Source organism: Dermacentor silvarum, chromosome 10 (assembly GCF_013339745.2).
Source record: "Dermacentor silvarum isolate Dsil-2018 chromosome 10, BIME_Dsil_1.4, whole genome shotgun sequence".
NCBI lineage: Eukaryota > Metazoa > Arthropoda > Arachnida > Ixodida > Ixodidae > Dermacentor > Dermacentor silvarum.
In genome coordinates, this window is record NC_051163.1 from 16,707,195 (window position 1) to 16,733,738 (window position 26,544).

General features: G+C 48.0%; 1 protein-coding gene across 3 annotated transcripts; it reads right to left on the minus strand.

The window, feature by feature from the left end:
* Positions 1-9,059: 9,059 nt before the first annotated feature.
* On the minus strand, positions 9,060-25,904 carry LOC119466658 (uncharacterized). Of its 3 annotated transcripts, XM_049657714.1 has the most exons (7): positions 25,753-25,904; positions 22,264-22,480; positions 17,160-17,390; positions 14,987-15,130; positions 12,900-13,050; positions 11,687-11,971; positions 9,060-9,459 (listed from the first exon to the last, which is right to left on the minus strand). In XM_049657714.1, the coding sequence occupies exons 2-7, from the start codon at positions 22,475-22,477 to the stop codon at positions 9,246-9,248; spliced, it is 1,239 nt and encodes a 412-aa protein (XP_049513671.1). In that variant the 5' UTR covers positions 22,478-22,480; positions 25,753-25,904; the 3' UTR covers positions 9,060-9,245. The 3 variants fall into 3 exon arrangements, with proteins under 3 accessions (XP_049513671.1, XP_049513673.1, XP_049513672.1); XM_049657716.1 differs by lacking the exon at positions 22,264-22,480; XM_049657715.1 differs by lacking the exon at positions 14,987-15,130.
* Positions 25,905-26,544: the final 640 nt, after the last annotated feature.

Genomic DNA, 26,544 nt, shown 5'->3' on the forward strand with positions numbered 1-26,544 from the left:
GCGGCAAAGTGTCTTCCGAACGAAAGGCTTGCTTTCTTGCCCTTCCGGGGTGCGGAGGGAGAACGAAGAGTAAATTAAAAATAAAAAATGAAAATTCAGAGAAAGAGGAACTAGAAATGAGAACGCACACAGCTGAGATCGCATCGAGAGAACAACACAGCAACAAAGACAGAAAGGATCAAAAAGACAAATAGGCGGGAGGTGTGTGTAGGTTAAACCATGGACTGCGTCAGGGTCGCCTGCTTAGTGCATTATTGAGCAGACGACACGAAGGCGTGCGCAGGCGAATAGTGTGCGTTGACCTTGAACTTGATAATCTTAACTGTCGAACAAATGAAAATAAAGCGCTTGCAAGAACAAAGAGATTTCGTTAGCCTGTCCGGTGTCTGCTAACGGTAATAGCAGCGTGCGATTCCCGTATACCGATGTACCATAACGCCGGAGTGTTGATGATGATGGTTATCGCTAATGGCATTCGCTTTGAATCGGAGTGGCGACAAAATAGTTACCTAGCTTTTGCCAGCCACTTACGCGATGACAGCAGCGCTGGCAGCGACTCACCGTGACTCTTTGTTCAACCACATCTTGTTATGAACCCTTTTGTATAGATGGTCTGCATTGACGTCATCGTGGCCACCACCTTGCGGTGCTATAGAGACGTCAAGAAACACGTCGCGCAACAAGAAATGTGTCAGCACGACAGCGCGACAGAGGCATCTTGCACCTGGCGACACATCGATAACAGTGACAATGCAGTGAACAACGGTATACCGCTATCAAAAAGCAAAACGATATACGCGTGGTGATATGGTGCCCTGACGTCCATGGCTGACGTCATGGTGGCCGCCACGCTTGGGTATTAGCACGGAGAGAAGCTGCGTCGGTGACGTCCCGCGCAAGCTATCTGCCGGGTGTTCTGACCGAAAGAAGAAAAATAAGAAAGTGGTTCACTACAAGTTAATGATTGTTGCTGCCAACGCCTTTGCGCTGGCAGCCAAGTAGAACATTGTCGTTGAAGTTTTAGGCACCGTGTGGTCTAGTTAACTCAACGTTACAATACGACCCACCAGCTCTCCGCGACTGCGGTATTTCGTAAACGGTAGCAGTTCATGGACAAGCTGAAACTCAATATATAATCAACGGCAGGCTGGAGAGCACGCCCTGCTCAGTCATCCCTCAAAGGCAATATTTCAATGAAGGTGCCATATAAGACAATGTTTGCTATGTGTTGTAATGTGTGCAAAGCCTCTGTGTTGTATATAAATTCACTCAGTTTTTGTGTGGTATCCATTGTTGTATATCCACACAGCGATCTTAGCTATACGTGGCACAGTAGCGGAGGCCGGCTTGCAACTGGAGACGGGAACGTTCGCGTTGTTCTTCTTGTCAGTAAGCGCATCACAGTTTACGGAATAACGGGTTACCGCAGGCGTAGACACGAGCACCAGTATGGTGACGCCATCTTGCGACACAGAATTTAAGCAGAGAGGATACAGAGTTATTATTGCAGCGACCAACCATATTGCACTTACCTGCTGGTGTAAAGCATTGGTAAAGCGTTAACTTCCCCCTGGCGCAATACGCTGAAAACCGTACTAACGGTGCCGCTACATTTAAAATCACGGGAAGATGGTGTGTATCTCACAAATCAGGTAGCATAGCTGAGCCTCAAGGTCAGACAATGCATGGATGAAAAGCTCCGGAAAAGGTGGCCAACCTGAACCGAAAATTGATATATTCTTTTAAAGTGCGCAGCACTTTAGGGGCCCGGGCTGTCGGCGTCTGTCACGTGATCACGCTCAAAAACAGCTAAGTGCTCAAAACAGGGTCAAAACAAGTGCATCATTCATCAAAACCGGTTCAAAATAATCTAACCTGATTCAGAATAATTTAAAAGATACGAATACTCATGAATTATGCGATTCAATTAACAGAAATTTGTTAATATCGCTTCTAGTCACCAGCAAAGGCTTCGGCTCCATGTACGTGGTGGTTTGGCTCCATGTGTGTGGCGGTTTGCCACCAGTTGTGCCTTAGCACAGGTGTCAAAACGGATTATGGATTGCTAAACACCAGATAAAAACAGGATAAACAAGACTAAACACAAGGAAAACACAGGGCAAACACCGGCGAAGCACTGCTCCGCACTTCCACAGCTTTCACGTTGAGTGGAACTGCATTACCGCCGAGTTTAGCACTGCATTTTTTTTTCCTTTCGGTTTCGCTCCAGAGGGAAAAAAATGCAACGTTCCGGTTCAGTTCCGGTTCGAGCAAAAATAGAGCTTTTTCCCCGTTTTCGGTTCAGTTCCAGTTTGGTACCCTTCTCAGAGGTGGTCGCTCAGTATGGTTGACGATAACAACGGCATAACAAGACGCGGCTCTCGAAGGTCGATGCGACCTATGCGTCAGACAATTCGGAATAGACACCCCCTAGAGAAACACAACGAGGTTATTACCGTCAATATTTCAATGAAGGTGCCATATAAGACAATGTTTGCTATGTGTTGTAATGTGTGGAAAGCCTCTGTGTTGCATATAAATTCAATCAGTTTTTGTGTGGTATCTATTGTTGTATATCCACACAGCGATCTTAGCTATACGTGGCACAGTAGCGGAGGCCGGCTTGCAAATGGAGACGGGAACGTTCGCGTTGTTCTGCTTGTCAGTAAGCGCATCACAGTTTACGGAATAACGGGTTAACGCAGGCGTAGACGCGATGATGATGATGATGATTTATTGGCATCCCCTTTGAAACGCGGCGGCGACAAATAGTCACCTAGCCTGCTTGATTTAATCAGGTATACTATACATGTTCTTTATCTTGCATTTTTGTATACCTATCATTATTTTTCTTCTTCAAAAATTTACCTTGTACCGCTGCCTATGATTTTAAGAGATCAGGTCGCATCCATCTTTTCCCTACTTTTTTTCCACCAGTACTCTAATCGTCTCTTGCTGATCTCTACGGCTGATCTGTTTACGTTTCCTTCCACTTTAAACCCAAGCGCTTCTGGGAGTTGCACGTTACCTACGGTTCTCGCTGGGTGGATCCCGTCGCATTCCATTAGGATGTGCTGAGTGGTCTCTGGATCTTTACTGCAGCATACACATGTCTCATCTAATTCCGAATATTTGTTCCGATATGTTTTCGTCCTTAGGCAACCGGCTCGAGCCTCAAATAGCAAGGCACTGCCCTTTGTGTTATCGTACAGATTTTCCCTTCTAATTTCTTTCTTCTCATTCTTGTAAATCTCCATTGTCCTTTTCGTTTCCATTCTTTGCATCCAATTCACGGTCTCTATTTCTCTCACTTTCTTTCTGATGACCCCTGGTTGTCTATTTACAGTTTCGATTATCCTGTACTTGGTTGCCAACTTCCTTGACCTCTTCCTCCATTCTGTGTCCACGCTTTTCATGTAGAGATACTTGTGCACTTTAGCCGCCCATTTATTTTCATCCATGTTCCTGAGCCTTTCTTCAAAACTAATTTTGCTTTGTGCTTCTCTGACTTCAAAAGAGGCCCAACCCATGTCTCCATGCACTGCCTCATTTGTCGTATTACCGTGTGCTCCCAAAGCCAACCGGCCTACTGATCTTTGGTTAACTTCCAAACCCGCCAATATATCCGATTTTAAGCATATAATGGCATTTGCGAATGTTAGCGCTGGCACCATTACTCCTTTCCAGATTCCACGCACCACCTCATACTTATTGTGGCCCCACAGTGCTCTGTGTTTCATTAATGCTGCATTCCGCTTCCCCTTTATTTTCAGATTATCTTGGTGGTTGCTTGAGTAATTCTTTCCTTCGTTTATGTGTACGCCGAGGTACTTATATTGCTTCACTATGGGTATTACTTGCTGTTGAATTGACACCACGAAGTTACTCGTGTGCTCATTAAAGATCATAATCCCTGATTTCTCTGTGCTAAACTTAAGGCCTAGATTTGTCGCTGCGTTCCCACAGATATTCGCAAGTATCTGTAAATCTTTTTTATTGTCCGCTAGTAGCACAATGTCGTCTGCGTACATCAGTCCAGGGATCTTCTGTTGCACCATTTGTCCATTACGCATGTAGGATAAATCAAAACCTAATTCGCTGTTTTCCAGTCGTCTTTCTATGCCCTTGACGTAAAGCGTGAACAACAATGGTGACAGAGGGCATCCTTGCTTCAATCCTTGGTGAATTCCCACCCTTTCATTTCCTTTTCGGCCTTCCCATGCCACTTGTACTTGGTTGTCTCGATATATCTCCCTCAGCAGCGCCACGAAATCGTCATCTATGCCTTCGTATTGAAGAATATCCCACAACAATTCCCTGTCTACGTTGTCATAAGCTCCTTTAATATCTAGAAATGCTATCCATAAAGGTCTTTTCTGAGCTATTGAAATCTCTATGCACTGAGTTAGTACAAACATATTGTCTTCTAAGCGTCTGCCTGGCCTGAACCCATTCTGTAGTTCCCCCAATACACCGTTTTCCTCCACCCACTTCGACAGTTCTAATTTTATGGCTTGCATTGCCATTCTATATATCACCGACGTTACTGTAACTGGCCTGTACGAGCTCGTCTTTTCCTTATCTCCTTTGCCTTTGTAGATAAGATTCATCTTGCTTTCACGCCATTATGGTGACCAGTATGGTGACGCCATCTTGCGACACAGAATTTAACCAGAGAGGATACAGAGCTATTATTGTAGCGACCAACCACATTGCACTTACCTGCTGGTGTAAAGCATTGGCAGTGATGCAATGATGAATAGGTAGCTTCGTTTGTTTTTATTTTCTTCGAAGACAACACCCATGTAATAAAAGAACGTTTTCCTCGCGTTGTGGATGTAAAAAAACCGCCACAATGTGTAACGACCTGCCACTGCCGTAGGTCGTTATACAAATCCGGTATACCGTTATAATAACGTGGTATACCGTTATAATAACCCGGTATACCGTTACAATATCCCGGTGTACCGGGAATGGTTTCGAGAAAACAAGTAGGTCAAACCTTGAGTTAACAAAACTCAACCGAGAAAAAAGTTTAAAACAATTTGCAGATTCAACAACTCAATAAAGTTGTTTAATCTGCGTTGAGTCGATAGCCTGCATTTGGATGCACTGAGACCGTCCGTTGCATTCTACAAGCCTCACTAACGCTGCGCGTCATTTGGGATTATTGGACTGGTTCCAGGTAAGCAGATTATTAATGCGCCTCAGTCATGGCGTTCAATAAATAGTTCGTGATTCACCGAAGCGTGCATGAGTCATACTCGAAAGCGAGAGTGGTTATTGCGAGAATAAGCGTGCCAATCGGTGTTCAGACAAAAATGCTTGCTTATCTTTAATCCCACCGGCGGAAATATCTTTTCTTCCGCATTAATTGTTACTTTCTTTATATTAGGAAAGTAAAGGCAATTGAAAATTTAACTCGCAATCATTACACACTGGAAAAGAAAAAAAGAAACTCTTATGTTCCCTTCCACAATGTTGAGCTGGTCTAAAAACGCCGACGCGGACGACAACGGCAGAAATGTTCCCGGAGTGTCCATGTAACTGAAATGGCAATAAAAAGAAGGGACACACCTCTAAATGCTATTTTGGATGTATCCGTATAGTCCCTACGTGTACGACAAACAAAACGGGTCTCGAAGCGGCACGTATGTACAACCGCCCTGAAGCGTGGGCCGCTTGTCGACTGTGGCCTGTTGCGGAAGTGGCGGTACCGGCTTTACGGCGAAGGCCGACAAGCAGGACCATCCGCTCAGACAAGGCAGGCAGCGCCTAAGACAATGAAATTGAAGATATATACGGAAAGAGAGGTTTCGTAGGGACTCTGCCGGTTGCCGATTTCTGCGGGCGGGTCACTTAAGATAGCGTATAATAGCCGTTTCTGGTAGTCGAAACTGAGGAGCAAAATACTCCACTTCCCACACACAGCAGGATGCGCTCGGATACGCACACCAAAGACATCATGGGAGCCGCAAAGAACGCCGTGTAGACTTGAAGCGTTGATTGGTGGTGGAGGCTAAGTAAAATCCAGGTCGTGGTTTAACCCAGCTCTCCCAATATGTACGCTGTCTGCTTTCTATGTATGTATGTATGTATGTATGTATGTATGTATGTATGTATGTATGTATGTATGTATGTATGTATGTATGTATGTATGTATGTATGTATGTATGTATGTATGTATGTATGTATGTATGTATGTATGTATGTATGTATGTACGTACGTACGTATGTACGTATGTATGTACGTGTGTATGTATGTATGTATGTGTATGTATTTATGTATGTAAGTATTATTTATTTTATTTATTTTTATTTATTTATTATACCCTCAAGGTACAGTAGTACATTGCAGAGGGGAGGGGCAAGGTAAATACAGAGGCAAATCACACAATAGTTGATTATATAAAAAAATTACAAGTACAAATAAGCAAAAACTTTCGAAGAAAACGTCAAAGCTAAATACGTGGAAGTCAATAATTAATAAAAAGAACAAGAAAAAATAAGGAAGGAAAGCAAAAAAAAGAATAAAAAAAGAATTGTCCCGGAAGTGTTAGATAGTTTCCTGATTCAATACATGGGAAAAAAACATGGCAAAACATCGCAAAACATGGTATACAAAATGATAAGAACGGTAAATAGAAACTTGGAAAGCGTAGCAAAAATACATGGCGTAACCAAAAAAAAGTTGTCGCAGTTTTACCTAAAAGGCGAAGCATCAATTGCGATAGCAAATTTGTAGAGAGCTATACGGAGTAATGATAGTAGCTTTATCAGCTGTATAAACTTGAACATGCAGCAGCACCGGCAACACGCAGAACTTTTGTCGACGCCGTCGGCGTTTTGCCCGCGTTCGCTCAAAATGCGTGCGGCGTTGGTGACTGTTGCCGGAGCCTCTGATATAAATAGGCACTTGGTGCTGCAGTTAAACGTCGCCTCCCTTCCCCCCCCCCCCCCTCCCCTCCCCCTCCCCCACGGCCTCTCGCGCGTCGGAAGAAGGCGCGTTTGCTCTACATACATGTATATGGTGATTGTATAGTGCCTAGAATAAGTATATTCTAGGCACTATAGTGATTGTAAAGGAGGAAAGAGACGCCTACTTCTGCAGCCCTTAAGGGAGCACGGCGCAGAACGCGCGTTTGTTCTCCGCCGTGCGTTCACTCCCCGTGAAAGCGCGCGCACCTCGCGCCCTTTCACTCGCACATACAGCGTTCGGCGCGCGGCGACGATTTCATCTCCATTGACGTCATACGGAACCTCACGGCGACGGCGACGGCGACGGCAGAAATCTGCTTTTGAGTGTCCATGTAATTGCTATCGCAATAAAAGCTCACGGGCGTTTCGAAACAGGATCGACGTTTAGACAAATCCATCCACTTGCCAATCATTTCCACGCTGCCTAAAACCGCCACACGTGCGCCACACGTAAGCGCTATATACAGCAAGAACAATAGAGAGTTTTAGATTAGGGGGACGCAAGCGTAGGGACCCCCTAGCGCTTGGGGCCCCAACGCTTGCGTCCCCCTAATCTAAAACTCTCTATTGCCTCCTAAACAATCTTAATATCAAAATCCATCGCCGCTATACACGGCAAGATCATAGGCGATGGTTCAGGGCGTTCCTCACACGTGTCTGTCCCAAGGCGAGGCAGACACGCAAGGCACGCACGTTCTCGCTTCATTTATTTTGTGTCCGCAGGTATCATAACCACGCAGGCTCTCTTCAGGTATATACACGCAGAGCGGCGGCTAAGGCAACAAGTGCAACAGCGATGGTTCAGGGTGTTGCTCGCGCGCGCATCATACCTGCCGTTGGGCGGGCAAGCAGACAGGGCAACCTGTTCCGTGCTCGCCCGAGCACCGAGCAATACGGACGCCCACGCGAACGCCGGGGAGCTCGAAGAACGATTAATTCTCGGCGGGAGCCAACGCGAGCGCGCTCCGGGGAGGGCGTCGATTTCCGCGAAGCAAAATCTCACGACGCAAGCCGCCGCCGCTTTCGGAAGGGAGAGAGCGAGTCTTGGAGGAGCGTTGAACTCCTTTGCCGGTTGCTGTTTTCTTCTTCGTCATCGACTGCGACTCCGAAAAAAAATGAAAAAGTTGTAATAAGCTAAAGGACGTCGTGGTTATTGAGCACTAAGCGCCACACAGGATGCAACCAGCAGAACCACGACACTCAGCAACCAGCGAGCAAACGCCTTGCGGTTTTGATCCAACAATCGCTGAACGGGACGAGGAGGAGGAAGAGGAGGAGGAGGAGCAGCAGCAGCAGCAGTACTACTACTACTACTACTACTACTACTACTACTACTAGTAGTAGTAGTAGTAGTAGTAGTAGTAGTAGTAGTAGTAGTAGTAGTAGTAGTAGTAGTACATCGTATAGTCGTAGTAGTAGTAGTTGGTGGTGGTAGTGGTAGCAGCAGCAGCAGCAGCAGCAGTAGTAGCAGTAGCAGTAGCAGTAGCAGTAGTAGTAGTAGTAGTAGTAGTAGTAGTAGTAGTAGTAGTAGTAGTAGTAGTAGTAGTAGCAGCAGCAGTAGTAGTAATAGTTGGTAGTAGAAGTAGTAATAGTATAAGTAGCAGCTGCTGAAGTAGTAGTAGTAATAGTTGGTGGTACTAGTAGTATAGCAGCAGCAGCAGCAGCAGCAGCAGGAGGAGGAGGAGGAGGTACTCCGTATAACTACGCTTCAATCCTGGAGCTATCGTCGTGTATTTGTTTCCCGGCGACTTATACCAGTGTCACACGGCCACTTACGATCGCGATCGAGCCCTATACGTATCGAAATTCTCGATCGCGATTGGCTCCCTTTGGTAGCTTGCGCGAAGGATTGATCGGGCTTGATCGCGAACAAATGTGGTCGTGTGACACCGGTATTAGTCCCTCTTATTTACTGCGTCGCTCTCTCTCACGCACACAGCTGCTTGAAAGTGGCACAGCAGCTTCAAGGCCCGCGAATGCAAGCCTTCCAGGCAGGCAATAAATAGAACACCACAAATGAATGCGAACACTCAACGATGACGCCTTAAATCGAGAATATTACGTCTTTTCTTTACTTTTTTTTTGTGTGGTTAAGCAGCCATGCCAACTATAACTAAGAATAAAAAAAAGCGAATCATCGTAAGATTGAAAATAAGAAAATAAGAGAAGGTATGGCGCAAGAAGAATAAAATAATAAAAGTGGACGACCATACGCGGCCTCTTAAAGCAAACGCGAAGGCAAAGTTCGCAGTGCAGGCTAGTGGACACTATCGTCCCGCATTGGCGTGTCGATCCTTGTCGTCTTCGTAGGGCCACAGCACGAAGGCGGCAGCCACGGCAGAGCCGAACGCCGAACCGCACACGACGTCGATCAGGAAGTGCTTGTGCTGCACCACCCTCTGCGCGCACACCAGCCAGACGCACGTGCCCAGAGCCCAAGCCAGAAACGCGGCTCGAAACGGCTGGTGGAAGTTCGCGAACCTGCGTAGCGACAGTTCGATTATCCTTTGGGCAAATCTGGCACTATACACTGATCCCGGTGCACGTTAGAAGAGGTTAGAAAGGTTTCGCTTGACCTGATGACGTATTACACCTCACAGAATACCGGGTTGGACTGCCGTAACGACGCTGGTGACACGAACCAGACAGGACGCAGAGCAATTAGTGCAGTGACCTATCATAGTCCACTTAAATGCTGGTGTAGAGAGTTGCTAGCGATATCATCGTCAGCGTGCATTCATTTTATCATTCTCCTTCGACGAGAACACTCACTCACCTCACACAAAAATGTTTCATATGCGTTGTAGTTGGACAAATCGTTACAAGATGTCACTACCAGTATTGTTAGCACTGCAGTTCACGGCTCCGGTAACCCGGAAATCCGTAAACGGTACGAAGTTTAGGCACAAGCTGAAACTCTCTTTAGCTTGACCTTATAGCTTTAGCTTTAGCTTTAGTTTCAGCTTGACCATATAACGTATTGCCCTTTACGTATAAACGCGGATGGCCGTAGCAACGCGGGAGCCGATATCTTGTTACGCTTTGTCCAACAACAACCAAACAAACATTCTTGTGTTGTCGCCGCCAGGAAAATATTTTTTTTTTAAATACTGCGTATTCATGATTACGTCGATTCCGTTTCTCCACACCGTTAGGTAAGTACGATACAGTTGATCACTGCAATAATAGCACTTTGCACACTCTGGTCAAATGCTATGCCACAAGACGGCGCCACCAAAGGTGCTGCTGGCGTCTACGTCTCCGGTAACCCGGTATCCCCTGAAGGACGTTATGTGTATAAGCGAAAACGATCTATTAACAGACACATGTAACCTCCTGAAACTCCTTGTACATTATATTGCGCACTGTCCTTAATCTTTACCAAAGTTAACCCGGAAGCGATTACGTAAACTTTTCATCCCGGGTATGAAGTCACATATACATGCGGAGCTGTATGGAATTGGTTTAATCATATTCTTGTAGTGATCGATGCTTTCAGAGAAAATGGCATTAACAATCTGCGCACCGTTGTGTCTCTACAGACGATGAAGAGCACCCGTGAAGTGCGTCTCGAATTTCGCGAGATCGCATGAAAGTGCAGGATGCAGCACCAACCCAACACACGGTCTCACATTTTCATCGCTGTGTTAGGGCGAAGAAAAAGTGCTTTCAACAGAACAAACACAAGGGGAGGCAGGACAGTTACTTTGTCCACGTACAATACATGTACAATACAAGATATACAGGGTGTACCAACTATTATGCACCAAGAAAAGAGCAATTGCGTTACTCGAAGAAAACCTAGCGCGTATTGTCTCCAGTACAGTGGAGTAGCCACCAGTAAATTTTTTCGTTACTGAGATTTAATTAGGTTTGTTGTAATTAATTATCTAACTCGAGAAGTACTGTCCTGCTTATCAAAGTGTCAATGAGAAAATTGTAGAGCCACATGAAAAACTTCCGGTACAGCTTTCCGTTACTCAATACGTGCTACATCAAAGTATTTTTCCGAGCGTGAAAGAAGCCTGTCAACACACGCAAATGCTTCGGGCTGCCCGTTCGCGCGGAAACTACAATTACAACTACCTAATTAAACCTCAGTAACTAAATTATTACTGGCGGCTACTCCACTGTACTGGAAACAATATGCACTATGCTTCTTCGAGTAACGCAATTGCGTTTTTTTTTTAAATCTTTGTGTATGATACTTGGGACACCCTGTATATGCATTGTGCTGAAGTCCCGGGTCCGAACTCCGGCAGCTGCTTCGGACCGCCCCTGCACCAATTTTCTTCCTCTTTGCGATGTCCCTGCCCCTTTCATGAGATGGGATCGCTCGCGGACTATGAATATACATATGTCGGGACTTCATTTTTTTTTCAAGCATTAATAAATATTTTCTCGTCAAATTAAAAGAAACTTGAATGAACAAAGTTCTAACCCAAACTTGGTCAGTCTAAACATTCATTCCAGCTCTTCGTTGTCCCTTTTTGAGTAAAACACGCGGTGCACATAAATGAGAGACTCGTCTTTCACGAGGCTGCCTTCCCGGTCGATCGTATATACAATAGCATTCACACCTGCGCGATCTTACGTCGAAAGGCCCCACGTCTCATTAGAGCGACCAATAACTCGGGCAATAGAGCGTCGCCACTGAAAGTGATAAACCCGAAAGTTATCGCCCAACAATACGGCCCAAGATACGAACCTCCGGATACCGTAGCCTAACATGAAAACGCCCGCGAAGGCCGCGACGGTGGCGTGGCCCGAGGGAAACGACGCCCCTGACTTGCGGCCCTTGGGTCCCGTGCATCGGTAGTCTGTGACGTCACCCGTAGGCGGTACCCAATCGCTGATGAGGTCAACGTGACGATAGTAGTAGCGGGCGTCACCGCCAGCGCCTGAAGCGCCGTTCGTGCCGAAGGCGATGTACGAATCACCGACGTGACCTTCTGGAGAAGGTCGCGGCGCTCCGCCCGGCTGCTGTACCGTCCTGTAGAGATGGTACACGATGATGTCGTGGCGCTGCTGTCAGTTAATGGGCGTGAAAAGTGTAATGGCGTCGGCGTGTACGTTCGCAAGTGTCGTTCTATGTTTAAATCAGAGATCTTGTAAGGGTGGAGGTTAACCACAGGTCGGTGGGGCGATTGGCATGGAGTAGGAGTGGGGGGGGGGGGGGGGGGGCGCACTGCAAAATTACAAATGACGCAATGCAGGGTGCCATGAGTTGGGGCTACTTTTGAAGTCAGAGAAGCGCGAGCAAAATTAGTCTTGAAGAAAGACTCAGAAACGTGCATTAAAAGAAATGGGCGGCTAAAGATGCACAAATATCTGTACTTGAAAAGCGTGGACACGGAATGGAGGGAGAGGTCAGGGAAGTTGGCAACCACGTACAGGGTAAGTGAAAGTGTAAATAAACAACCAGGAGTCATCAAAAAGAAAAATGAGCGAAAAGGACACGGTAAATTTGGTGTTAAGGATAGAAACTGGAAAGTCCATGAAGATTTACAACGACGACAAGCAAGAAATAAGGAGAGAATGTTTATTCGATAGCACAAATTAAAGGGCAGTGCCTTGCTGTTTGGGGCCCCCGGGCTGGTTGCCTGAGGACAAAAAACATACCGGAAAAAAAATATATTTGCGACAGCATCAGGTATGTGCGGGTTGCAGCAAAAGTCCAGAGACAACTGGGCAAATCGTAATGAAATACCACGATATTCATCCAGCCATTCACCCAGCCGATTGGCAAGGCTGGGGTATCAGCGAGAAGGAAACGGGCGCCTCCAGCCGGTTTCCGTCTCCCTGGTTCAGCCCCAGCCAACCAGTGGCGGACAAAATGGACAGTCCACTAGGCGGATATTTACAGAATACCCGCCCTGTATACTCTGGGAGGTCTTGGGCTCACGTGCACACTGACGTACCACACAGCTGGCGAACGGGGAGCGTTGGTGACGTTAGAGTTCTCGGCCAGCGCGGTAATCGCTCTGTCATTTGCGTCGCCGTTCCCCTCCGAATAAGGTTCTTCATCGCCGTCTCCAGGGGAAAGTTCCGACTCGCTACGCCTGTGAACACCTGCGGTATCAAAGGCGAAGGCTGTACATTATACATAGACGCTGAAGAGCAATACTATAGATCAATATAGACTGGTAAAGTATTTCTAACAGCGGAGCTGTTTAAGCCGAGCGTTAGTCCGTAACGTGCGAACAGAATCTGTGGGACGATCCTGGCGGTGGTGCAGAAAGTGTCCAAGCGCAATGGCACATACCCCTGTGAACTAGCGAAGATGAGCCTCGCTAAGTCTAGCTAAGCATGATTGGGACTATTTAAGCTTAGTAAGTCATCGATAGCCAATTGATAGCCAATGAATAGCTAATCGATAATCTATCAATAATCAATATTCCGGGAAATGCTGGGGATGACTTCTAGTGCTTAGCCTAGCACAAATACGTGGCCAATACCTTGCGATAGTAAATCTATAGCCAATCAATAGCTAATCGATAATCGACAAATAATCAATAAATTCCGGGATATGCTGGGGATGACTTGGTAGTCCTTAGCCTAGCCGAAAAGCCATGACTAGCTGGGTGCCCATCAGCTCCGTTGTCTCTTTAGCACTGCGCCTCCAGTGCAAGTACGCTAATTTTTTGAAGAACTCCATTTGCATTCATTTGGCGGAAGAAAAATTGATGACTGTATAGGAAGAAATGAAGGCAAGTCTTACATTTTCCTGGATTACGCGCCACAGCAGCGGTTCCGCTTCGCCCGTATGACGTCACGGATTTCAATGTACAGTTACCCCATGATGAAGAAGCCCCCCACCCTCTTCAACTGCCGATGTGAAAGACAGGTTTCTAAGTATGGATTATCAACTCTAGCATGTGCAGAAGCACTTATTCTCTCACGGTCACAGTGGCGGCTATAGCTTTGCTATAACGGAAGCTCTTCATGGTTAATTTAAACAGATAATACTGAGTTATGCTTTCAGATTGCACTTTTCGAACACCAATCAACTGGCTTCTACCAGAGGCTGCATTCGAATTAGCTGAACTTCCCGAACTATGGTTCAGAAGGGGCTTCGCCATTCGTGTTACCCGTTCAGCGTGGTGGCTTCTGCACTGCGGTATTAATTCTATCCACCCAGTGCAGGCATCGTATTCCCCCAGGACGCTTTCACTTGTCGGAGTAGTAGTGCACAGGAATTATACTGAAAATGGCGCCGCGCCGGTTCTGCAAGAGTTGGCATTGAACTGGCCTGAAGTATAGTCCACGTGTACAAGACGAATAGAAAATTTACTGCTGGCTGCTGTTTGGCCTAGTAGACAACAGGCTCACGCGAACGCGTACACGCACGCACACGCACAGAGAGAGAGAGAGAGAGAGAGAGAGATCTATTGTTATTCTGGAATCCAAATGCCGCGAAGCTTGATTGAGCTCAGCGAGCTGGCAGCAGCAGTGGATGACAAAAACACGGCATCGATCGCCGCCTGTAGCTGTTAGCTAGCTGCGTTACGATGGCAATGGTATTGCATCATGCTTGTCGAGGGAAAAATGTTGATGAAAGGTGTACGCAAAGAGAACCTTCTTGTCTACTAGGCCAAACAGCAGCCAGCAGCAAATTGTCTATTCGGACACATACGCAGTGGGCCAAAGACCGGCAAGGCAGCAGCCAGCACATATACCCCGTCACCTATTTTGTCAACGTATATCCACAAATATATCCGGTGAGAAAACGACGACGAACGTCAACCCCACTAAGCCACCTTCCTTCGCACCAGTTAGGCTCGTAGCCTGACTAGTGGAAAGGGAGATGGGTTAGGGAATGGTGGAACAGCGGCGCACTTCACATCCCGCTGCAGCAAGAATCTTTTCATATATGATGACTCGAGTCTCAACGTGGCAACATTTGTCCCAGCACGATACATGTGTTCTGCGCAAGGGCTATCGATATTTGCGGTTCCTGAAGTGTTGTTTGTCTTTTGGTCTCCGCTTAACATAATATCGCTCGCACCTGACTGCGATTCCGGGGCCACCGGTATTCCCGAACAAACGAGCACCTCTGTCCCGTTGGGCAGCTTCACAGCGGGTTGGCAGGCGTCGATGAAGTACGGTCTCTTGGCGTTGACGGCTAGCTGGACGGTGTGGGCAATGTCACCTGCGCGGGATCGGGCGACGCGCCGTTGACAGTCGCGAGTGACGATGCAGAAGTATCTAGTTAGGTGTCCATCTCCATGTTCCCCGTTCAAATCCTCGTGAAACACCTGGACTTCCGGGAAATTAGGAAACAACGATGTGCCACTTACGCTTGCGCGTTGCATTCGCCGAAGCATATAGGTGTTTGATTGGAATGGCTAATAGCGCCGAGTGCAATGCCTGCGGCGTCGAGGAGACCATAGAACACCTACTGTGCTACTGCCCATCATTTGAAAACGAAAGACACGACCTGCGCACAGCTCTAAATCAGTTGGATAAAAAAACATTCACCTTGAACAAGATCTTGGGACCATGACCTCGAATATCGCAGTTACAAAAGGCCACAATAGCGTTGCTATTGTTACTTAAAACAGTTACCAAGTCGGCGATGTCCACAGTGGACTTTCTCTCGTTCTCCTAATATTTCTCTCCCCTGTTCCCTTCGACCCGTGTAGGGTAGCCAACCGGGCTCAGTCCTGGCTAACCTCCTTGCCTTTCATTATTATTTTCTCTCGCTCTCTCTCGTGAAACACAGAAGTGCTCCAAATAAACGACTGATTTGGGGCAACAAATGTTTTACGAAAACCGCCGGAAATGAGCGAATTGGGCGGCCTGAGTAGAAATTAAGCGCCGACGGCAACGTCTGTGTGTCGACGTGTTTCCTTGTTTGCTTGTGTTTCCTTGTTGTGCGTATAGGCGATTTTATATCCGACTCATGGGCACCGTCACCTTGCGCTGTTACAAAAGATTTCTAAGTTTTATGAGAAGTGAAGTCACGTGACATAGCCATGAAACGCGGAACGCATTTATGCAACTATTTTCGTGCTTTCGAATCGACTGCAGTAACGTACACTTCATTGTTAAAGACAGAAAACAGCAGCGTTATCAGCCCAAGATGGCGGCACCTAAACGCTTCCGTAAAATGGTCTATATATCAGTATAAACTGCAAATCGTAAACTTCAAGGCTCGACGGAAGCCTGTCTAGTCGGGATTAAACATATTAAAGGGTAAAAAATGGACGTAGCGGCCGAGGACGGGCGAAACGTACATTTTTTACCCTTTAATATGTTTAATCTCGACTAGACGGGGAAACGTCCTGTTTTTCCATGACAAACCTCGATTTTATTGTTGTCGGCGTATGGCGGCCATGTTTTTACTCTTTAAACCGTATATGAGAGAGCTAGCGCTCCTTGCGTGCCCGCTGTGATGTATTTTCCTAGTGTCCTGACAGTTTAAAACACCATCGATTACTTATTTTATATTCGTTTAAATAAAAATAAAACATTGAAAAAGGCGCCTACAACGAGGGCACAAGGTGAAGGAGGAAGACGGGACAGGTACGCTAGCGTCCCGACTTCCTTTATCACCTTGTCCCTCGTTCTACGTGTATTTTTCACAATGAGCCAATACGAACTCGCCCAGTTCGCCGTACTATTCTCAACTCTATGAATTACTAACACAGCCCAACCTGCCACGTATTGTCACCTGTGCTGCAGAGTTGATGTGTGCTAATGTGTATGGCGCCTTTTAGCCAGAGGTGCGCATCTGTTTTCCATTCGACGCTCTCGCCACCATCTGTCAAGCGTAGTTCCGTGGTTCCAAAAGCAACCATGCAACGCGGAGAAGCCACCACTAGTGCACAGATAACGAAAGTTAGCGATGGCAACGCCACAACGTAACTGCGCAGTTCGGCGCTTCCTTCGATGACCAACGCCCAGTCCAGAAGAAATCAAACTACCATATATAGCTCATATGTGCAAGTCCGTAATAAAGTGGTCCTCGATTGTCCAAGATAAAGCGGGTAGATCCCCGGGGGTAGCGCTGGCCACCCGCGATCGTTCATGTCATGACAAGCTTGGCTTCTGCGAACTTGACGTGTAGCTTTCCATCAACCCGTTGGTTAGTTTTCCGATCAAAATGGCGGACCTCTACGCAACACTGATTCCGTAGGGAGCATATGCACAACTTATATAGTGCGCTGTGTACTCACCCGTGACGACGAAGCCAACGAAGAATCTTCGCAGATGCCTGGCTGTCCAGTAAGTGGCCTCCGTCCAGCTGGCGGAGGCTCGGCGGAACTCGTTCACGAACACCACGGTCACCGAAGAGGCGAACACGAGCGCAACGTAAGGAGCTGTGGGCAGGACGTCCTTCTCCTGGGCTGCCTGCAGAGACGGGTCGTCGCAGCGGAACGGGGACGAGGGCGCCTTCCTGATGACTCCTGCGAGCGATGCCGACAAACAACACTCGTCGCATTCGTCAACCAGCCACATACACGCGCGCGAGGCTGGTTCGGTTCGCCTTCGCGAACTTCATCACGCCATATTCACGCGCAGAACTGTCCCATCTGCGCATCATAAACACACAAGAGTATCTAATTGCGCGGGGCAATGAGACAAGGGCCGCTATCTCGTACGCGTTCGAAAAGCCGACGTTCGGTTTCGTCTCACACGATTGGTCCAGGCCGCGCCAATCGCATGAGGCGAAAACGAACGTCGGCCTTTCGAACGCGTACAAGATAGCGGCCAAGGTTACCGAATGTTGTCATAACGGAGCGCCAAACAATATCAAAAGATGAATGTAACCGCCATTTAGGGGCAAAAACAAAAATGCACCTATAGTGGCAGCGCACAAGAGAGATGGTCAGTGGAAGAGGTGACACAGCGTCCGTGTGTCGTGTGTTCCACTTTATGCCGTCTCGTGTGCTATGCTAAGGTTCCTAAAATGGACCAACTTATCCAGATCTCGATTCTTCTAAAGAAAAATTGGGACCCGACTTTGCGGTCGTCGTCATCAGCAGTAGCAGTCACGGAAGGACGAATTCATCTCCCAGCAATTTTCAATAATCCAGTGTCATGCACAGCTGACATCGCGCTGCATATTTACGGTTTCATGACGCGACATATATAGTTTCCTGTCATCCTCGAGTGCACTTCCTTAGCCTTGGAACTTCATTCTATCATTTCTCTGATAGGTCACTGGTGACCACCTATAAGAATCACGGTGCCTGCCCTTTCTATGCCACTTGATTTCTAATAGAATCTCACTCACCCTCCTCTGCTGTTTAATGTACACCGCTGTCGTATTACGTCTTAATGTTTCACCAATAATTTCTCTTTCCAACGCTCGTTACGCGGCCGCTAGCTTCTTACCAAGCTTTTTTTGTCAACCTCCACGTTTCTGCCCCTCACACGGTCCAACCTCATCGACTAGTCCCACAGCAACTTGTGATGAACATACCGTCGTATCAATCCCCTGGAAGTACACTCGCTGTGACTAGCCGTTGCTTCGAAACTGTAGCGTCGCATAAAACGGCGAGATAGCTAATTGAATCCTGAGCCTGCGCAACCGAGGAACACGATCGAGGTGGAAGGAAATGCCAGAAGAGAGAATGACGTCACGGCAGCCAACCTTCGCAACCCAAACTCACCGTGACGGCGTCCCCTTCGCATTCTCTCTCTCTCTCTCTCGTGTCTTCAAAAGTCGGCCCGACACGTGACCCTGTGCTCGCCGAACTCGGCCCAGTGTGCTTCGTTCTCGGTAGGTTTCCCTCGGCGGGCACTACATGCTTGTTCGGGTACTTTGCCATGCGCTCTCGGAGTATTTTCTCTCGATGTACTTTTGCAGCTTCGGTTGTTTATCACAACGTATACATTTATCGCTTTCGTTGCAAACGGGCGAGTGCTGTAGCCGCACGGTGCTTTCGCACTCGTCGCCAGTTCAGGAACAACGTACGTTGAGCCAACGCCTCATATAGATAGCAGGCCTGAGCACTCTGCTTTGTGACGTCATGCTATACTTGGACCGAAATTTGCATTGCCATGCCCGGCGTCGCGAAATCGGTGACGTCAAGGTCACCGCCGATTACTCGGGAGCATTCCCATTAGATTCTACGACAGTCGGGCAAGGTAGAATGACGTCATGGATCGAGGTTCACAAGCCTAATTGTGCTATCTATTAGGAGGCGATGGTTGAGCGCCGCGGCGAAGGATACAAAACCTACTGTTACATGATCACGTGTTGGGCCGACTTTTCGTTGGAATGGCAATTATGCGGACACGTGAGACGATAGCGCCGGCGGCGCCGTGCTGTCCCAGTAAAGACGCGCATGCGCGGCCCGCGTATGAAGGGTTAGGCCTCATTCACACAGCCGTCAAACGCTCCGTCACGTCACCGTCACGTCAAAAAAAAACGCACAGCAGGCGCGACGGAGCAGTGTACGAATAGGCGACTTTCGCAATGCCGAGCGGTTTTCTGCTGCTGTTCTTGATTTACAAGCGGAGACCGCAATAAGGGCGCAAAGCTCGGCGACGAACAAGTACGTGGGGGCGAAAAATGTGCAGGAATCGCAAGTTCGGCCATCGGCGTGGTCCATGTCGCACATTTGAGCACCACCGAAACGCACAGCTGAGTTTTCGACGTGCCGCACGTGGAACCAATGCTGGCACGCATGTAAACAAACCAGCCGCCGCTGCTGTTGCCAGCTTCAGCTTTGTAATATGGCTGTATTTAGCGTCGGCTTCTTAATTTCTGATTGGTCGATATTTGAGGGGCGGGGATCCGTCACCGTGCTGGCGACGGAAACGTAGAGCACCGCTCTGCGTCGCCGGCGAGCCGTTTTTGAGGGGAAAACGACTCGGAAACCCTCTCCCCTGACGAAAACGGATGCCGTGACGGTGACGTGACGGAGCGTTTGACGGCTGTGTGAATGAGGCCTTAGAAGGTCTTCTGAGACGTGCAGCGCGTTTAGCTGTAAGAGCGAAGAATCGAAGTGGATACTCCGCTCAGTCGGCTCTGCGTGAGCCAGGCGAGCGTTCTGGCTTGCTGGCATGAGCGTTGAGTGCGCATACATTATATATAGTGTTCTTGCTGAAGAACTGTTGGGATATTAAACCGTGCACGGTGCACACAGTGGTCTGAGCTGACCGGATAGTAAACGTCAAGCTAAATATACCATACCCTAGTCAACTTCTGATTACAATAGTCAAGGGGGGGGGGGGTTAGAAAAAAAGTCACAGGCCTGCGCGGCACATGCAGCACAGTCACAGCGTACGCTGGTGGAGCGGCTCAAAAGTAGCTCCAATTTGGGCACCACGCACAACAGGGTCTTCGCGGTAGTCTGTTCGCCTCGTTTTGACGAGAACCATCTTAACTGTCCGCCCGGCGTCGACGGCGAGCTGCGGCTTGTAATGCTCTCTGCGCAGCAGTGTGCTGAGCCCGATAAAGCCTTACAACTGCAACTTGCATGTCGGGCACGCTGCGTTTGCAGGCACCTTAACCTGATGGCGCCACCATACTGGCGGAGGCTCGGCAGCTCGGGATCGCGTTGATTGCGCGCCTCGTCTGAATCGCATCTCGTCGTCTGCGCCTGCGCACACTGCGTTTGCAGGCGCCTTACCTAGATGGCGCCACCATACTGGCGGAGGCTAGGGTCCTCTGTCCCTGCGCGCTTCGGAACGTTTTAGGGCATTTTTCCGCTGCCCGATAGCAAGCGCTTGCGTGGCTCAATGGTAGAGTATCTGGCTCTCACGCAGCGGGCGCGGGTTCGATCCAGGCGGGAATCGGGTACTTTTTTCGCATTTCCGGCGATAGCGGTTACGGAGGCGTACACCGCCGGCGGCGGCACCATCGCAACCGAAACGGCTATTGGAATGAGCCCATAACAGATTACGCTGTAATAAGTACGTTTGAACAACAACATTTCATTTGGTGCTGACAAACATCGACGGATTTCCGTCGGTCTCATCTCGGGCACCATGGAGGCGCGACACCTGTATCGCCTCATCGCGACAGCGTTACGAGACGCCTGGTACCTGCCAGGGCGCTGTTTCTGCTACGCAGGAGCAGTTTACTAGGACTAACTTGACTTTGGGCCGGCACCCAACAAACAAACAGCACCAGTTGTCTCGCGTGCTGCGTCGAGCCATGTCGCTTGCGCGTATTGTTAGAACATCGTGCAAGGAGCTCCAGTGTAGCTCTACACTTTGTTATCGCGTTTAATGTTTCGCCTTCGGGTGAAACTACTTTTTTTTCTCTTTTTTAAGCCCAAACCGCATTCACGCGATTTTGTGCGCGACGGCGACGAGCGACGGCTTCGAGCGACGAAACGGGCCGTCGCGCGAACAGATCGCTCGGTCCTTTCGCTCAATCGCTCGGTTCTAGAAATCTAGAATTCGTCGCTCGTCGCCCGGAAGTGCTATGAGCGACTAGCCAATAGCGCGAAGCCGGTACTGGATATACATCAGTCAAGCACTACCGATTATCGCACGGAACGAGCAAACGACTAGATTTTGATACGTGCAAGGATAATAACGTAGTGCAAGACCTTTAGAAATATTTATGCTGCTCTTTACACTAAAACACATTAACTTAAATTAATAAAGCAAGCGTCACGCCATTTTCGGCGAGTATTTGCTGCCCTCATACCGGCAACACCGGGGAGACGTCGCTCAAAGTCGTCGCTCGCATGCGGTACGACTTGTAGGCGACGAGCGACCGCGACAGCCATCTCCATTGCGTCGCTTGACGCTGTCGCGCGCAAGATCGCGTGAATGCGGTTTATACTTTAATGCGAAAGCATTATATGCCCCATTACGCGAAAATCCGTCGGCGTCGGCGTGACCGAAAGATGGTACCCAAAAAAATGGCCGACGCCTCAAAGAGTAAAAACACGTGTAAAATGCTCAGATTGACGTCACATTTCTCAGGGAGGTTCATGTAAACAAGGTATATTAATCACTTTGAAAATAAAATCTGGTACATTTCGCTCTGGGCGAGAATTGAACCCGGGCCTCCGGAGTGCGAGGACGAGCACACTGTGCGGCCTAGCGCGCGCGTCATTGGGCACGTCACGGCGTAGCCAATGGGGAGGAGGTGGCGCGACGTCACGAGTCTATAAAATTAGCGCGTTCATGACGCTCCGCGGTCTACAAGCGGTACAATGCTTTCGCAAATTCCCACGATTAAGCAGTGTTTAAGTGTCTCTGCCGAATTCTCGTTTTGATTACGTTTTATCTCGTTCTTTCCTTCCTCCGTGGATACGCATCGGCTACACGTGAGCGTGGCGCGATCGAGCTGTAAGTCAGCTAGCGCACCGGCGAGGACGATCCCGGCGTAGCAGACGGCGAGTACGAGGGCGACAGCGTACACAGCGCCCCTGGGGGAGAAGTCGGGCAGCAGGGTTGACATGAAAAGCTTGACCAGTCCAACCGTACGTTCGTCCACCGGAGCATCCCCTGGGCCGGGCGCTTGCCGCCCCGATGCAGCGCTGACGTGAGAGCGACTAGTTCCTTCAGCGGCAGAAGACATTTCCTGCGGCATGAACACCGAGCGTCTCGTTAAAAAAAATAAAAACGAGCTACGATTTCACCTGTTCAGATTCAGAATCGTTTTTGTTATACATAGGATTTGTTACACGTACAGTCGTCATCAATATGAAAGGGAACCCCTATTTTTTGTTCAAACGCCCTTGGGGGCAAAACACACATGCCCTCCATAAAAGTGTTCAATGATACTAAAAGTTCCAACAGGAAAATTTATCGTCATGTATCAAGTTCCTAGATTTGAACCCGTGGACCACGAGTTATTGTCGTTAAAAAAAAAAATTCGCCGTTCCCTTTCATGTTGATGGCGACTGTACGTGGGATATACGTACATGAGGAGGTCCCATTGTCAAAAAGAGAAGGGGGACCTGCTATTATAACATACAATTTATTATTATTATTTTTTCGCTTGGGTTGCCACGCGGCATATCAGTATGGAAGTAAATGTAAGGATGCAGGCCCGTTTCATAGAGACACTGCAATAGTAACTTATAAAATATGTTGTCCATAATCCATCTGTCATAGCCTACAGCTTGATCCCTGTTCAATTTCACACCTTTCAGTACACTTCCGCGAACTGTCTTTATCCTAAGGCACGTCCAAAGTAGATGGCGGGTATCAGCTGCAGCCCTTAGGACACTGGACAATATCTTCGTATGGTTGACCCCAAGCACCAGTGATGGCTGCTGTAAGGGCCGCCCCGGCCCGAAGTCTCCGGAGAGAGACTTCCTCATTTATTGTTCATACACATGTAAGCAAGTGTTCGAGGCGTGTTTCGTCTGGCTGCACTCCTGTGTGGCAGCCGTTACAGTCGTAGGAACGAAACGAGTCAATTTATCACGATGTTATGACGCAGTCGCCTTGCTGGATACGAAAACGGAAACCGGTTTGTAGAAGCAAGCATTGCAGCAAATTATTTAGGGCGCTCAGACGATTTCCGGCATTTTAAAAAAGTCTTCGCGGTTTGGACCGTCACTATAATCGAGGAATAATAAGTCGGAAGTGTGGTTTCAGTATACTCCTTTAAAGAAACAATAAAGAATAGTGCGTCAAGCTGTATTAACAAATTACACTTATGTAATAGCAAGATGCAACCCTTGCCGGGGGAGGAAGCTCGGCAAGGCAGCGAATAGATGAGAAAACGAGAAGCGGGTGACGACGGCGCACCGAAGTTATCCCTACAGATCTGCGTGACGTCATGAATCTCGAAGACACCTACTTGTGTCTAGTTAGAGGATTACTGGCAAAATATCGTCAACGCTTCATCGTTTTTTCTTTTTTCGTTTTTTTTTGCGATAGTTTAAGGTCCCAGGCCTCTAAACCCTAGAAAAAAATTCAGGAAAGCACCAGAGCACCTTAAATTAAATTTAATATAATTTTTTTTCTGCAGGAGGTTTCGGTTTTGTTCTCCAGGAGGTGACTGTGTCGTGACGTAAAAGGTGGTCACGTGGGAGCGGGACATCACGAAATTTTGACACTCTCTTCGGTTCGCTCGGTCGTATGCAGTGCTGCTACATCGGGCAAAGCAACGAGCAGCAGCAGAGCAGGCGACCGAGCCAGGTCCTGGACCTAGGGTCTCGTGGTCCAGGACCTTCAAGGTCTAACGCGAAAAATGGAGTAGAATATATTATACCAGCATTCATTTAATAGCCTATTTATAAATAAGAACTACCGTTGCATTCCAAAGTAACAACAGTCTCAGCGTAGCAAACTTCGAGAAATGTTCCTGCTTTAAAACGGATGAGAAAATATCTTAAAAGATATGACGTCACACTGGTGATCGGGTATGAGATTGAGCAGAGACAAGGATATAAGGAGTAATAATAGATGAATAGAGCAGAGACAAGGATATAAAGAGTAATAATAGATGAATAGAAGCATATTCATGAAAACTACTAGGTAGTTTTCCTTCGACACTCTCGAGAAAACCCCATGCTTGTCCCTACTCGAAGAAAATGGAACAATAACTACAGTGGAAAGTCACAGCGCATCGCGAACCTGGGTCACCATTTGTCTTCCATTACGCTTAATAAGCGAGAATAATTTTTTTAGTTTATTGAGTGTAATCATCTTTATCGACCACGAGATATCACGTTTGAAATTTCACGTTTAACTTCGACGATAAAACGTCACGAAAGCTCGGACAAGAACATCGACATTTCGAAAAAGAAAAAAAACATTAAGAACCGTACATAAAACAGCACTTGCAAATGAAACACTGGCACTACAATCCATCAAAAGTAATATGACGTCGAGGACAACCTGATTGTCAGTAATGTCGCGAGCTGTAAATGTACCTATGCCTTGCCGAAAAGAGTACTAGTTCCGGCCTGATTGTAAGCAATACCGGGAGTTGTAAGTATACCTATGTCTTGCCGGGCAAGTATAACAGGGCGTATACTTGAGGTACTAAAATGTCGAAAAGCTACCCCCATAGCTTGTAACACTGTTCGACGCTCGAACGGCCCCGTCATTTCTGCCGGACCTACCGGCACCATGAGAGATTGACTTTCAGAAACTGTGGCTCGGAGCCGCGCGAACCCTCGGCTGCTCTGTCGAAGGCACCACGTCAAGTTCGTGTGAAATGAGTCAAGCGTGGCAGAAAAGGCGATCACGCCATACAATGCAGTTCACAACACCCACTCGTGGTTTATATAAGAAACGCTCGCTATAGATGCGGGCAAATCGGGACAATGAAAGTTGGCAACGTTCACCGCAGAGCAAGACAAAAGGAGTTCGAAAGTCGCTCGTTGAAAGCCCAATCCCATTGTCACGACCGAAGGAAACAAAGCCGCTGAACGCACTGTCTATGGAATCACGACTTGAGCGGCAAAGCGAGCGAGCGAAGAAGGCGGCGTCTGGTATATAAAAAAAAAAAAAAGCAGACGACGTGCAGAAAGAATAAGAAAGCCTACAACGCTAACCCTCGTTTTGTCTTCTGCTTTCTATAGCGCCACGTTTTTGCGCTGCTCTCTTCTTAGTTATGAATTGACCGTATTTCGAACCTTGAAAAGCGCTAAAGCGCGCGTTGAGAGCGTCATCGAATGCCATACAAAACACAGCCGCCCCTGCGCCGCTGGAACAATGTATCTACTCAGTTCCGTCATGCAAATGGCCGACGATCAGGGTTTCTGGAGAGACAAGACGCTGCAGGAAAAGGCTGCCAAGCTGTCAGCGCAACGCTCGCCTCAAGAGAAACGCGGGGAGAACGCGAGAGGGGGGGGGGGGGGGGGGGGGGCGAATACAAAATCGTGCGATTACCAGCTGTCATCGGCCTGCCTGGACGCTGCGAAGACGTGCGATGTTCTCACTCGGCGCGTAGCATGCTCGAACATGGAGACCGGGCAGAAGAAACGTGAGCCATTTTGCATACGCTCGTGATCGCTCGTGCAATGGCCCCCACGTGAGCACGGGAAAACCACGGTTGCCAGACGCGCGGCACGATATATGGCTCGCGCATCGCACCTGGGCCATGTCCAGCTATATGTATAACGTGAGCTTGACAAGACGGCGAGGCGAAGGTGATGGCGTGAAGAACGACGGTATGCCGCTGTTTATTGACTTTCTCTCCTTTTGTTGTGCTATATGTATACAGGCACCGAACCAAACCAAATCTCCTTTGCTCACGCCTGCGTTCAAGCTTTAATTGAACGCGGCCAATGACAGGCTGAGGGAGCATCGCCTGCAAGTTCAAGAGTTAGCTGCAGGGTCTATAGAAATCTTTCAGACCATTGCAAAAGATGCCTCTGCACGCCCAATTTTGAGAGCACAAGTGTCACTACGCAGATCAAGGCTGAAAAGTGCAGATATGCGAGGCCTTTTGCACGCACGAAGCCCTGATGATGATGATGTTGATGATTTATTGGCAACCCTTTGAAAGGGGCAAGGACAAAAAAATCCTGCGCTTGTGTAGTGCAAACTCTGCTCAAATCCTGCGTCTAATGTAGCTTCAATCCTGCTCAAATTCTGCGCTTGTGTAGTTCAAATCCAGCGTTAATGCAGCTCCACTAACGTGAAACCTGGGGAAGTACGAAGCAGTGATGCGCCGGTGTT